The 13,147-nt window shown below is 42.2% G+C and overlaps 1 protein-coding gene across 10 annotated transcripts in view; it reads left to right on the top strand.

The window, feature by feature from the left end:
* OPHN1 (oligophrenin 1) overlaps positions 1–13,147 on the top strand; it is a 127,936-nt gene that overhangs the window by 101,983 nt on the left and 12,806 nt on the right. For all 10 annotated transcript variants that reach the window (XM_045029532.1, XM_045029536.1, XM_045029535.1 and 7 more), the window contains 5 exons: positions 132–206; positions 6,912–6,996; positions 7,311–7,369; positions 9,278–9,383; positions 11,225–11,384. In XM_045029532.1, coding sequence (XP_044885467.1) covers positions 132–206; positions 6,912–6,996; positions 7,311–7,369; positions 9,278–9,383; positions 11,225–11,384 — 485 coding nt within the window. The remainder of the gene's footprint in view (positions 1–131; positions 207–6,911; positions 6,997–7,310; positions 7,370–9,277; positions 9,384–11,224; positions 11,385–13,147) is intronic.

The raw sequence follows: 13,147 nt of genomic DNA, 5'->3' as shown, positions 1-13,147 counted from the left end.
TCACCTAAGTGCTGTCAATCTATTGCAGGCCCGGGGACAGCCTGTGATGTGTTTACTACAGTAGGTGGCGCTGTTTAACATCTACAACCATGAAAGGACGCTAGATTAATTTTTGTCTTCATTCTGCGCAGGGATCACTACCGAGGGAGTGTACCGAACGGTTGGCAGCAATATCCAGGTGCAGAAGTTGCTGAATGCCTTCTTTGGTAAGAATAACCAGTTCTTGGATGACGGGACTGTAATTTTTTAGTACTGTAAGGCAAGACAAGAAGGACTGGATTCCACAGTGAAATGAACCCCTACATACTGTCAGGTATAGCTAGGGTGACCAGATGTCCCGATTTTTATAGGGACAGTCCCAATTTTTGGGTCTTTTTCTTATATAGGCTCCTATTACCCCCATCCCCTGTCCTGATTTTTCACACTTGCTGTCTGGTCACCCGAGGTATAGCCTCCCTCCGCTCTCGCCCTGGTCTTCTCCACCAGTCTTTCTGATGTGTACTTTCCCTTCTTTTCTGACTTCTTCTCCAACTTAGACTCTCGTCTCTCCCTTTAAGCTAAAATGTTGCCAATTTTACCTGCATTTTCAAACGAAGAAGCAAAGATAACAAATAACAGTAACGTGGAAGTGGAGTAGCTTGTGCAGCATGTGATGACCTTGTAGAGTGCAAATAGATCCCAAAACAGAGAGACCATTGCTAATTGCCAAACAGACTCTCTTCCCCCATAGATGTTAGGTCCTGATTCTCATTTACATGAAGGTCCCTTTATTCCTCTCTGGCAGTGTAAATGGGCTTTAGAGGAAATGAGAATTAGATCAAAGGGCTGAGTCTCCCCCTGTTTACATCGGTTTTATACTGGTGTAATCCACTGGAGTGTCTCCCAATCTAGAGCAGTATGAGAGCCGAATTTGGCCCTAAGTGTGCTAAGAATTTTTACTGCTTTTCTAGGTCTTGCTGTTTACAGAGCACTGCACAGTATTATTTTCATTTATAAGATGCACATATTGTCAACTTCTAGGTGCATTACAATAAAAGAGCCACCAAATACATCCACTAGCCTTTGTTAGCACAAACAAAATAACTGCCCTTCCCACAGAACTCCACCCCAAAACATCCTCCACATCCTCAGACAAATCTGAGTAAACAGAATCCTCGCAGCATGCCGTGAAAGTCAACAACATGGGGCTGTGTTCGGCCGGAAATGGGGAATGCCCTCCAGAGTCAAGGGCTCTGCTCTGGGAATGTCCTGGTCCCAGACTGTGATGTACAAACTGGTGGACAGTCAGTTCAAGCTTGTAGGACAGAGGTGGAGCTAAGATAGCCAAGATCCAAACCATTCTGGATGGCTTGTCTGGCGGGAAAGACTGCATAAAGCTGGAACACAGGACAAGAGGAGAGTTCCTGGTGAATATCCATCTGACCAGCATGTAAGCCTCTGACCACTGCCCCCTGAGTAGATACTTAGTATAAATGCACTATTCAAAGGCTGCTGTTATTTTGGTTGTTGTTGTTTGTTTATTTTTATTAAAACAATGGACTGTTTGCTATGTCCTCACATGGTTGAACTGGATTTCCATACAGCTGGAACATCAGATACATCTAGTCACACTTTCCTGATAATTTATTAGGTAGGATGAAGCTTTTAAATATCTCATGTTTTCCAGCATCCCAATAAATAGTTCCTTGTTTTTCCATTCCACACCCTGGGGGTGGTTTCTCATTTGTAAATTTACACTGGATTGGTTGAACACTTTGTCCTCACTCCTTGTACAGAAATCCTCATTTTGGTCAGAGTGGAAAATCCAGCAGCAAAAAATAATAATATCTAAGAGTGGTCAGCCATTTGGATTTCTCACCCAACCTTGTTTCTTGTTTAACATAAATCATGTAACTTGTATCTCCTAACCTGCCTTTCCCAAAACCAAATCCTTAATCTTATGGTGCCACAGAAATTTTGTGGGCATCCAGGTAACCTGGACATGAGCAAAGTGTACTTTAGTCCTTTCTGCTCTTCATTATCCTCCATGTTTCTGCCTACATGTAGATTCCATGCAGCGGAATTTTTCAGGAAAGCCTAAAGGGGAAGTAACTAGGAGTAATGGGGTGAAACTGAGCAAATGAAATTGTAAGTGGAACACGAGGAAATTTATCCTAACACTGAGGTTTGATAGAATGTTTCGTTTTAGAGGACTTAAGCAGTGGGGCTTCCAACACTTCCCTTTACAGCAGTAGTGGGCAACCTGTGGCCTGCGTCAGGCCCTCGCCATGCAAATGTAAACAAGCGCTCTGGCGTCCTGCCAGCGGATTACCCTGACAGGCCGCAGGCTGCCCACCACTGCCTTAAAGCAGTGGGTCTCAAACTTTTGTACTGGTGACACCTTTCACACAGCAAGCCTCTGAGTGTGACCCCCCCCTTATAAATTAAAAACACTTCTTTAATATATATATTTAACACCATTATAAATGCTGGAGGCAAAGCGGGGTTTGGGGTGGGCTGACAGCTCGCGACTCCCCATGTAATAACCTCCTGACCCCCTGAGGAGTCCTGACCCCCAGTTTGAGAACCCCTGCTTTAAAGGATAGGCCACAAAGCTGTGGAGAACACACAGTAGAGAATAATCCTTCATTGGCTAAGGCAGGGGTCGGCAACCTCTGGCATGCGGCTCACCAGGGTAAGTACCCTGGCAGGCCGGGACAGTTTGTTTACCTACCACATCGGCAGGTTCGGCTGATCGCGGCTCCCACTGGCCGCGGTTCGCCATCCCAGGCCAATGGGGGCAGCGGGAAGCCATGGCCAGCACATCCTGCACCGCTTTCTGCTGCCCCCATTGGCCTGGGATAAAATGCTTTTGAGGGAAAAAACCTATCTAAGGATAGTTTTATTAAGATACATTATAGCTCAAAGATATCTCATAATATAATAGGGATTATAAATTCTAATTCTATAGTATGAGACAATATATTCATGTAATGTTTAAGAAAAGTTTTGTAAATGAGTTCCAATAGTTCATGGATTAGGGACCCAATCTTATAGGGTTCCAGGGGCTTCTGTATAGATTATTTAGGCTAATCTTTCTATCTACCCAATGGGACTCAGTGCTCAGTCTAGAAGATACCATCAGAGATTCTTAGTTTTGCAGTTCTTAAGCTGGATTTGTGTCTCCAGAGATAAACATGCTTGTTAACAGCAAAAATGGTTTTAGGTAAATAAATAAAAAAATATGTAGAGGTGAGAAATAACAGACCTCAACCCTATTGTCTCTCTGCAAATTTCTGTACACAGAGTCAATCCCTTACGTCTCTCTAAAAGTGCAAAGTTTCAAAAAGTTCAATGAACAGAAGATTGTTGGTGGGGGAATAGATGTGGATAAGGAGAAGAAGTCTGGAGCTAAATGTGAGAAGAGAGGGACAGGAAGTAGAAACAAAAGTGAAACTGTTTGAGCAGCATATTCCAAAAGTCTTGAGGTCTTTCTGAGTGTAGCCGTCATTGATTTGAGATCTACCATACCAGTCTCTCACTAGAAGGGAAAACCTATAATGGCAGCAGGCCATAAAAGAGACCCAGTTTGGGAATATTTTAATGAAGTTCCTCTACCTGTGGGTAAGACAGGCATGTGTGCAAAATGCAAACAGTGCAACAAAGAAATGCAAGGCCTGGTTGCCCGAATGAAACAACATCATGAGAAGTGTTCCTTCTCAGGAGGAAGCTGCATTGAAGATGATGAAAGGAACATGTCTGAACATGTAGGATCTTCAGGTTGGTAAACTTTTTTATTTCATACTTCTTTCTTAAGGGCTGCCTGTCTTCCTTCTGGACTATTCTTGAATTCTCATATTTAAGCAAAAAATATTCTTGTTACTCTATGGTACTATCATTTTAGATGCAGTTGTGATAAAAAATAAATAGCTGAAATAGGCAGATATTCCTTTTACAATTTGAACTTTAAAATAGTAATGAGTGTCAGTGAATGCAATGAGTAATACTAGATGAGCAGCATGGTGATAATAATTAAATAACTTCATTGACTTATTTTGTTTAGGAGAATCCATCCTCAACATACAGGATTCTGAAGACTATCCACCTTCAAGATCACCATCAGTTTCTATAGTTTCAGAGTTATCTGCCAATGATAATGTTTCAGTCAAATCATGTATGTCACATAGCCACAGTATATCACCTGTAGCAAAAAGAAAAAAAATCTCCATCATCCAGAAACAAGCAGAGATAAGTTTTTGATAAGAGCCAGCAGATTACAAAAAGAGGTAATTGATGAAAAAATTGCCCAGTTTGTTTATGCAACAAACTCTCCTTTCCGAATGATTGAGAACCCACACTTCATTAACATGGTTCAGTCATTAAGACCAGGATTGTCCACCCAACAGAGCAGATTTTGCAGGCAAATTGCTGGATAAAGTGTATGAAAGAGAAATTGAGCAGTGTGCGAAAGGTCTAAAGGGTGAAATTGTTAACCTGAGTATTGATGGGTGGAGCAATGTCCATAATGATCTTGTTGTATGTGCTTGTGTGACAACAGAAGAAGGGAATGTCTTCCTTACATCAGGAAGATATATCAGGAAATGCCCACACAGCAGAATACTTACAAGAAGTAGCAGTAAAAGCTATAACAAACTATGGAAAAAAAATTCAAATGTCTAGTACGCAGCTTGGTCACAGACAATGCTGCAAATGTATCCAAGACGAGAAGAAATTATTTAGAAGAGAGTGAAGAGAGTCCCAAGCTAATAACATACGGTTTCAGTGCTCATTTGATGCACCTCCTAGCCAAAGACTTCGGTGTTCCAGAAATAAAGGCTAATGTTGTTGAAATTACAAAATACTTCCGTAACAACCACTTTGCAGCAGCTGCTCTGAAAAAAGTGGGAGGAACCAAACTAACTCTCCCACAAGACGTGCGATGGAACTCAGTAGTGGACTGCTTTGAGCACTATGTCAAGAACTGGCCTAATCTGATGACAGTTTGTGAACAAAATCATGAAAAAATAGATGGCACTGTCACAGCCAAAGTTCTCAACATTGGACTTGAGAGAAATGTTGAACACTCTGCAGCATGGGGCACGGGTCAGTTGCTGGAGGATTCTCTGCAGCTTGAGGTCTTCAAACCACAATTTGAGGACTTCAATAACCCAGACATAGGTTAGGGGTTTGTTACAGGAGTGGATGGGTGAGATTCTGTGGCCTGCATTGTGCAGGAGGTCAGAGTAGATGATCATAATGGTTCCTTCTGACCTTAAAGTCTATGAGTCTATGAGTATCCTGAAGCCTATTTCTGTAGCCTTGAACAAAATGCAGGGAAATAGCTGTTTTATTGCTGATGCTGTTGAAATTTGGAAGGAACTGAGTGAGATCTTAAAAAGAGAAATATGCAATGACAGAGTTAAATTAGAAACTTAAAAAAAATGAATGGGTCAAGCACTATCTCCAGCTCATTTTCTTGCAAATATTCTCAATACTTGGTACCAGGGTCATACCTTAACTGCTGAAGAAGAGGAGTTGGCTATGACATGGACATCCAGCAATCATCCCTCCATAATGCCAACTATAATAAACTTCAGAGCTAAGGGTGAACCATTCAAGAAATATATGTTCACCATGATGTTTTAAAGAAAGCCACACCAGTGAACTTGTGGAAGTCACTTAAGCGCTTGTATTCAGAGACTGTTGATGTGATAATCTCACTTTTAACACCAGTAGCTTCTTCTGCCAGTCTAGAAAGAATATTTTCTTCCTTTGGACTAATTCATTCCAAATTGAGAAATAGTTTCGGAACTGAAAAAGCAGGAAAGCTTGTTTTTCTTTTCCAGATTATGAACAAACAGGAAAATGAAGGTGAAGATGACTGAGTTAGCTGCAGAAGCCAATATTTTAAATTTCTGATGACCTGGCTGACATAGTCAATTTAATTTTTGTTGTGTTTTTTTTTTAATATTTCATTTAACTGTTTTGGTTAAAATTGTTTTTAACTAAAATAAACCTGATTTTAAAAAACTTGAATGTTTAATTAAATTCAAAAATCCATATGCTTGTTTTGTTAAAATATTATATGTTTGCCATTGAAGAAAAAATCCAGAATACATAACGTTGCTGTTTTAGTTAATTAAAACAATTTAAATGTCTGTCTGGTGATGTTCTCCTCCTAATACAGCATAGCAAGAAAATCCTCCAAATATTAATGATTAACCTGTTGAATTGGAGATAGTTCACCTCCCAATGACTTCATAAATAACTGCTTCAGTTACCTTTGGTAAATGAAATAACCAAACAATCATTCCTTTTCTGATATAGCTGTAAAACTAATCTGAAAAGTTTTCAAACTAAATCACTTTAAAAATGTATAGTGTGTACCTTTTAAAAATGAAACCTGTATCTATCTCTGAGTTGTGAAGAATATGTATGAAGGTTATAACAATCAACAAGAATGCACTTTTATATAGAAATCCATGATTAAATCAAGTCTACCTGACTAATGATTTAAATCATGATTTAAATCAAATCCACCCAGAGTTTTACTACAAAGTAAACTAGGCGAGTTCACCATGGGTGGGTGAGGTATAGGGCTGGGCCATACCTTGCTACATCTCGGGAAACACTGTCAGTGCTCCACTTAGGACTCTACGGTGCAATAAACATTGCAAGTTAGCTGTCTCAGTGTAAAAAACCAAACAAGCACAGCTCTGTGTCAGTGAAGATAAAGCCTCCATGTCGGCACTGTCACTGTGCTTTACCTGTCCAAGAGGAGTCACCAGTGTCCCTTACATGCTACTGTATCTTCCTCTGCCAGTAGGGCATATCCTGCCAGCATAAATTTTGTTGTTCGTTTAAAAAAATCAGGCTTTGTTTGAAAGCTACTTTATTTTGTATTATTTGCCTCTTTCTTTTTCCTCTTCCAGATCCAAAATGTCCAGGGGATGTAGATCTCCAAAACAGTGACTGGGACATCAAGACAATTACCAGCTCATTGAAATTCTACCTCAGGTAACTTCACCACTCGTTGTCCTATTTTTGACTCTCCCAGGCGGGGCTGGAACTCTTTGGGCGAAGATGGTGTCTTTTGTTTGAAAAAATGTCTGTTGTAATAACTCCATGTGCACTTGGAGCACTACGTAAATAAAAGAAATTAGGATTGAGTGCCAGTTGGGCAGCCTCAAGAATCCATGGGAATTGGAGTGGAAAATACGACTTTCCATTCCATTCGTCTTCCAACGTAATTGATAACAGAGTTGTAGCTGCTCCTCTGCTCTTTGAAGAATTCAGTGTTGTTTGTTTGTTTATTTGTTTGTTTGTTTCAGGAACCTGGCTGAACCTGTCATGACCTACAGACTCCATAAAGAGCTGGTCTCGGCTGCGAGTAAGTCCCAACAGCTTCGCTACTGATAGGCCCCAGACCCCTCTCCTGCATAAGAATGGCATTGCTCCACTAGCTCAACACAACGCTGAGTATGTGTCACGTGTGGCGTTCCAGCTCAAGTGCGACATGTTGTAGCCAGGTGACGAGCATCTTGGCCTTGCAGTGTATGGGATCCAACAGGGGCTGCTGTCATTGCAGCCAGCCACCTCCATGTGGGACCTGATAGGGAAGGAAAATCAGATGATTCACTTGCTGGGATGCTAAATCATAAGAGAGTCTCTGTGCATCACTGAATGGCATCTTAGAGCTCAGTACTGCTGTGGGATTTGAGGGTACTCAGCATTTGCAGGATCATGTCCCTTACCCATTTGGGCCATATCTTCGGTGGGAGTAAATTGGCAAAGCTTCGCTAGAGCTATGCCGATGTACACCAGCTGAGGCGCGGGCCCGTTGTACTTACAATAGAGCCTCACTCCTACTTCCAGTTCCTTAGTTTGTTTGAAGGGATCGTTCTAAAGGGATGACTCCATTTCATCCCCATCGTCCTTTACGTTACCATGTACTTCTCTGTGCCTGGGTTGGGATCCCTTCAGATACACTCACGGTGGGGCGTGGAGGAAGGGATCTTTTAAAATATGTGTGTGTGTGTCTATATCAGATGTATAAAAAGCGAATTGGCCCAGTTGTGCTAGCAGGAGCATTTCCTGACAGATTTATGGTTTTTTAAAATTGTAAATAGAGACATAAAGTGACAGGCCCCAATGGCCATGGAGTGTCTCAGATGTCCCTCTTTGGCACTGAGATTTGTCCTGGAATGCTGACCCCATAGTACCTTCAAGTATGCAAAATGCATTTTTCTGATGGAGCATTTAGTGCTAAGTAACAGATCAAACTGACAAAGGTCAGGCAAGTAGCATGAGTATGTTAACAGGCCGTATCTAAGACTCATTTAAAACCAGGGTCTTCATCAATCCTGCTAAAATGTCTCTTTGCAAATTATCTTTCATAATTTTAGAGTAGCTGCACCCTAATAATTACATCTAGAGCAGAAGCGCAGATATAGAGAGCCTGGGCATGCAGTTACTTACGCAACTTTCTTAATAAAAGAGATAATGGTGTTTTAAAATGTCCTGTATCTGGGGAAAACACACTGGGCTCAAACCTGAGGTGGTGAGCACCTGCAGCTCCGTGGAACTGCAGCTCGGCACCTCCTTGGCCCTTAGAAAATTAGCAGAACGAGAAGCAACATTATTAAAGAGAAATTCTCCTCCTTCAGATGACTGTGCTCAAAGCCAAGAGTTACTAGATTTCTATCTTATACCAATTCCAGCTGGGTAGATGGAAACATTAACCCCCTCCTTTGCCCTCCTTCAGGAACCTCACCTTCTCCATGAAGTTTTCCAGCTATAAAGATCACACTCTGTTCTGCGTGCATTGTGTATTTAATTGTTCCAGGTTGGTTTGTGCCTCTTGACTGGATGCTTATTAACCCTGTGCATTTTACCCCCTGTACAGTACTAAGTACCAGTGCTGATAACAATCTCAGCAGAGGGGCCCGAATTGCTCGCTTGGCCCTAGAACTGCTTTTGCTAGATCTGGGTTGAGGTACCTAGGGCCAGAGTGCGAGGGAAGCGGCTGCTCATGCTGAATTGGTTCTGTTCATGCAGCACATTTCACCAGCACTAAATTCAGTTGAAAAATCCTACTCTGAACCCCTTTTAAGTTTGATTTCACCTCTTTCCACATCACTTCATTTTCTCATGATGATAACCTTGCTGCTGTGTAGTCTGACTCCTTCCAGGTTGCTCTCATTTGCTCTTGGCAGGCTGGCCCCACACCTCAGAGAATAACACAGATTTTTTTTTTTTTAAAGCAGTAGGCAAAAACTTCTCTCTTGTTTCTTTCCAGAGTCTGAGAACCTGGATTACAGGCTGGGAGCCATTCACTCTTTGGTTTATAAACTACCTGAGAAGAATAGAGAGATGCTGGAACTCCTCATACGACACCTGGTCAAGTAAGCAGAATCCAGTAAATACTCCTATTAAACCAGAGAGATTAAAAAAAGGGAGTCAGAGAAGCCAGCCTGTTTCTCTGGCAAATTAATTAAGCCTTGACAACTATTGTACAGCTGGGAATATACTGCCCAAATTGTGTGCCTATCCCTGTATTTGATATTCCCCTGTCCACCTGCCACTTCCGTTCAGTGGCTGCTTTATGAGAAGCACCAGGTAGAGAATAATTTGTATATGATAATATGGTCTAACAGACCAGAGCTGTAAACCTAGTGTCTGGCCAGCCCAATTAGCAACAACATTATGTCTGGAATTTTGGAGCAGTTTTAAGACCCCTGTTCCCTGGGACTGGAGATTAAGCGCATACTGGATGCACTTCTTGTACTGTGGATTCAATGTGCATTGTCCTTTGAGGAGCATTGGTGCTAAGCACATTAGCCTTCAAGCCCTCTTTAATGTCCAGTTAGGAGCTGATTTTTCTGAGGTGCTGAGCAGCTGTGGCTCTGTTTGACTTCAGCTGGTGTCATGAGCACTCAGCACCAATGAGGATCGGTTCATTGATGGTGAAGGCACTGGAGCTGCTGTTTTCCTGCAATCCTTTCACAGTGAATGTGAGGATGCAAGGGGCAGAACCTGGTATCCTCATCTCACATGGGAGTCCAAGAGAGAGTCAGCTCTTGGCGGTGCTCATTGTGCCAGCCATGCTGAAGCTCTAGAGGAGGGAAAGATGCTGGAGTTCTGCTCAGTAACAGACATGGTTTGGGGTGGGACTGGCCTCCAGATTGAAAGGATGTGCTTTGGCCAAACTGGAAGAGCCACTTCCAAAACATGACATTTACAGGGCTGGTTTGGGTTGGTAAAACCACACTGGGCGGGGATTTATTTTGCAGCTCCAAAGGGGGATATAGATCTTGGTGCTAGTTGGTCTTAACCCATCTATTTCAGGGGTAAGAAGGCTGGATATATGGTCCTGGTACATGGAGTTGTCGCTAGCCTTTGGCAGACATGATCTTTTTAAAAAAAACTTCTCTGAAGAAGGGGCAAGGTTTCCCTCTTTTTAGGTACCATTTACAGTCAGGCTGACTCATTATTAATAGTAGCTCTGTTGCTGCCTACACAGAGTTTTGCATTAAGGGCCCTATTCCCTACCTTGTTGATGCTGGCAGAAATCTCATAAATGCCAATAGGAGGTAGGTGGCAGAAGTAAAACTCAGAGCTCAGCATCAGAATATCTCTGCACCCAGCCCTTGAAGTTCAGACTCTAAATCTATACCTGAATTCTGTGTGGTCTCTTCCTAGATTAGCCTATAAATCATTCCACAGTTGGTGCTATTCAATGGGGCTGCGTATGGCACTGAAATCTAAATACAGTTACATAAATAGCACTCTGTTTCTTGAAAGCCATGACACTTTCAGAAAAACAGTACCATAGAGATCTCTCTGAAATCTTCTAGAGATTCCATCCTTATATGCAGTTGTTCTTCTTTGGGAAAAATATCCCAATGCATGTCTTGGCTAAATAAATCATTCCAAAAGAAATGGTTCATTTAACATGCATGTAGCACGGACAGCTAATAATTCCTGGGGTAATGATCCTTCTAAAAGAGGAGCCAGACATTCAAAGGGATCAAATAACAATCTCAGTCTTTCTGCACCGACTAAGAATGTGCTTGTTGTAGCCAGATATATGTTTTATGACCAGCTTCGTGGGCACTGGAAAACTAGTTCTGCTTTAGCAATATGGAGGAAATTGAATTAATTCATCTTGCAATTTTTAAATCGCCTTTCACATTGTCTTCTAATCTCACCTTTTTATTTTCTTTTCCTTTGCCCACGTCAACAGCGTGTGTGAGCACAGCAGGGAGAATCTGATGTCCCCATCCAACATGGGGGTTATATTCGGCCCCACTCTTATGCGGGCACAGGAGGACACGGTCGCTGCCATGATGAATATTAAGTTCCAAAACATTGTGGTTGAGATCCTCATCGAGCACTTTGACAAGGTATGGGACCAGACCTCAAGAATTTGCCTTGGAAGCTCACTAGTGCTCTATCAAGTCCTTGTGGATCATCGCGCTGCGTGGTCTGGAGCACTGGCTTATTTTGCTGGATTCCCCTTATGGTTTTCATTGTACTGTTCAGAGATGCACAAAGTGGAACCAAAAGCTGTAACCATCACATGTTCTTCACAATTTCCTTGGTTACTTCATAAAGTCTTGGTTTTCTTAAGTGGCTGCACTCACTGCCTTAACGGAAGAAACTCCCTGCTGGGAAACTTGCTATATAACTGTACGGTGTGGGAGTTCTACAGCTTCCTCTGAAGCAACTGGTGTAGACTGGAGACAGAAAACCAAACTGTATGGATAATAGGTCTCACCTGACATGGTCCAAAATAGGTCACTGTAGAACTACTCTTAAGTGAAGTCTCTCTTAAGTGACTTCCTAAAAGATCAATAAAAACAAGTTGCCTGTTAGCTAGGGATCTCTTTAACTAAAAATTGAAGAAAGCCACATGTGGTGGCACTTCAAAGTGATCTCTTGAGAGAGGAGCTGCCAACTGGGGGGAGTGGGGTCTTTAGTGCAAGTTTCAGCATACACCTGGCATTTTTGAGTTCTGGATAGAGTAATACTTTGCCCATAAAGCTCTAGACAGTGGAACTGGCGGAAAGGACCAGCTGCTGATACAGAGTTTCGAAAGAGTTCACGCTATTATTATTTAATAATGGAGGTGTTGATAGCAGCTCCATATTTAAAGTTGCACCAAGGTTTTCATTTTCATGGGACCTTTATTTAATATTTGTATTACAGTAGTGGCCAGAAGCCTCAATCAGGACTGGAGCCTCATTATGCCTGGTGCTGTCTAAAAGCATGTGTTTATATATACACACACACAACAGCAAGCTGATGTTGATCATGGCTTTCTCTCTTGTGACGGAATGTAGAATACTCCGCTACCTTATGTGTTAGTGATTTGTCACTAATAATATCTGGCATAAATTTAATCATTTGGTATTTTGGGGGGGGGGGGGGGGTTGGAAGAGTATAATTGAGTTTTATAATAAAATGTGAAAACTGATCAACTGCAGCATGCAGTACAAGGTATTAGGGTCAGATTCATTCCTGAATGACAGCACAACTTACTAGGGATGAATTTGGCCCTCTATCTTTACTTAGCGCCCTTGATCACAGAATACTTCACAGAGAAAGTCTGCCATATGAGAAGAGGAGAGCTGTGAAGCATGCTTTAAGAGAAGTAGTTACTTGCCTTTGAGGAGGATGGAGAGAGAGTTCCTGTGAGACAGATCAGCACAAGTGAAAAGTGACCCCCCCACACATACGCTTCAGGGGAGGGGAGAGTAGGTCACCTGTGAAGGAGCACAGTAGTTGAGCAGGTGGGCGTATGGTCAGAGGTAGAGCAGAGATCAGAAGAGAAGAGTGAGTAGTAGATGGTGGTGCTGGGGGTTGGGGTAGGATGGATGAATCCATGGAGATTTGAGTACCCGCAGGACAGTTGGATTTAGAAATTGACAAGAAGCCAGTGAAAATAACACACCTTGGTCTCGCTACAGTTCATTGAAACCGTTCCCTAGGAAGCTCTTTTAGCTGAACAGCTAGTTGATTATAAGTTAAATGCTCAGATTCTGCACTACAGTATGGCCTTTCTCTCTTTTCTGTGTTATAGAGCCTGCAGCCCAGATAATGGCCTGCAGAGGGGAGCCAGGGAAAATGTATGATTACTCTGCCATCTCCAAGCTCTAGAATGAAA

This window comes from Mauremys mutica, chromosome 9, assembly GCF_020497125.1.
Source record: "Mauremys mutica isolate MM-2020 ecotype Southern chromosome 9, ASM2049712v1, whole genome shotgun sequence".
Lineage (NCBI taxonomy): Eukaryota > Metazoa > Chordata > Testudines > Geoemydidae > Mauremys > Mauremys mutica.
The sequence above is the reverse complement of the archived record's forward strand: the minus strand, read 5'-3'. Positions and strand labels throughout refer to the sequence as shown.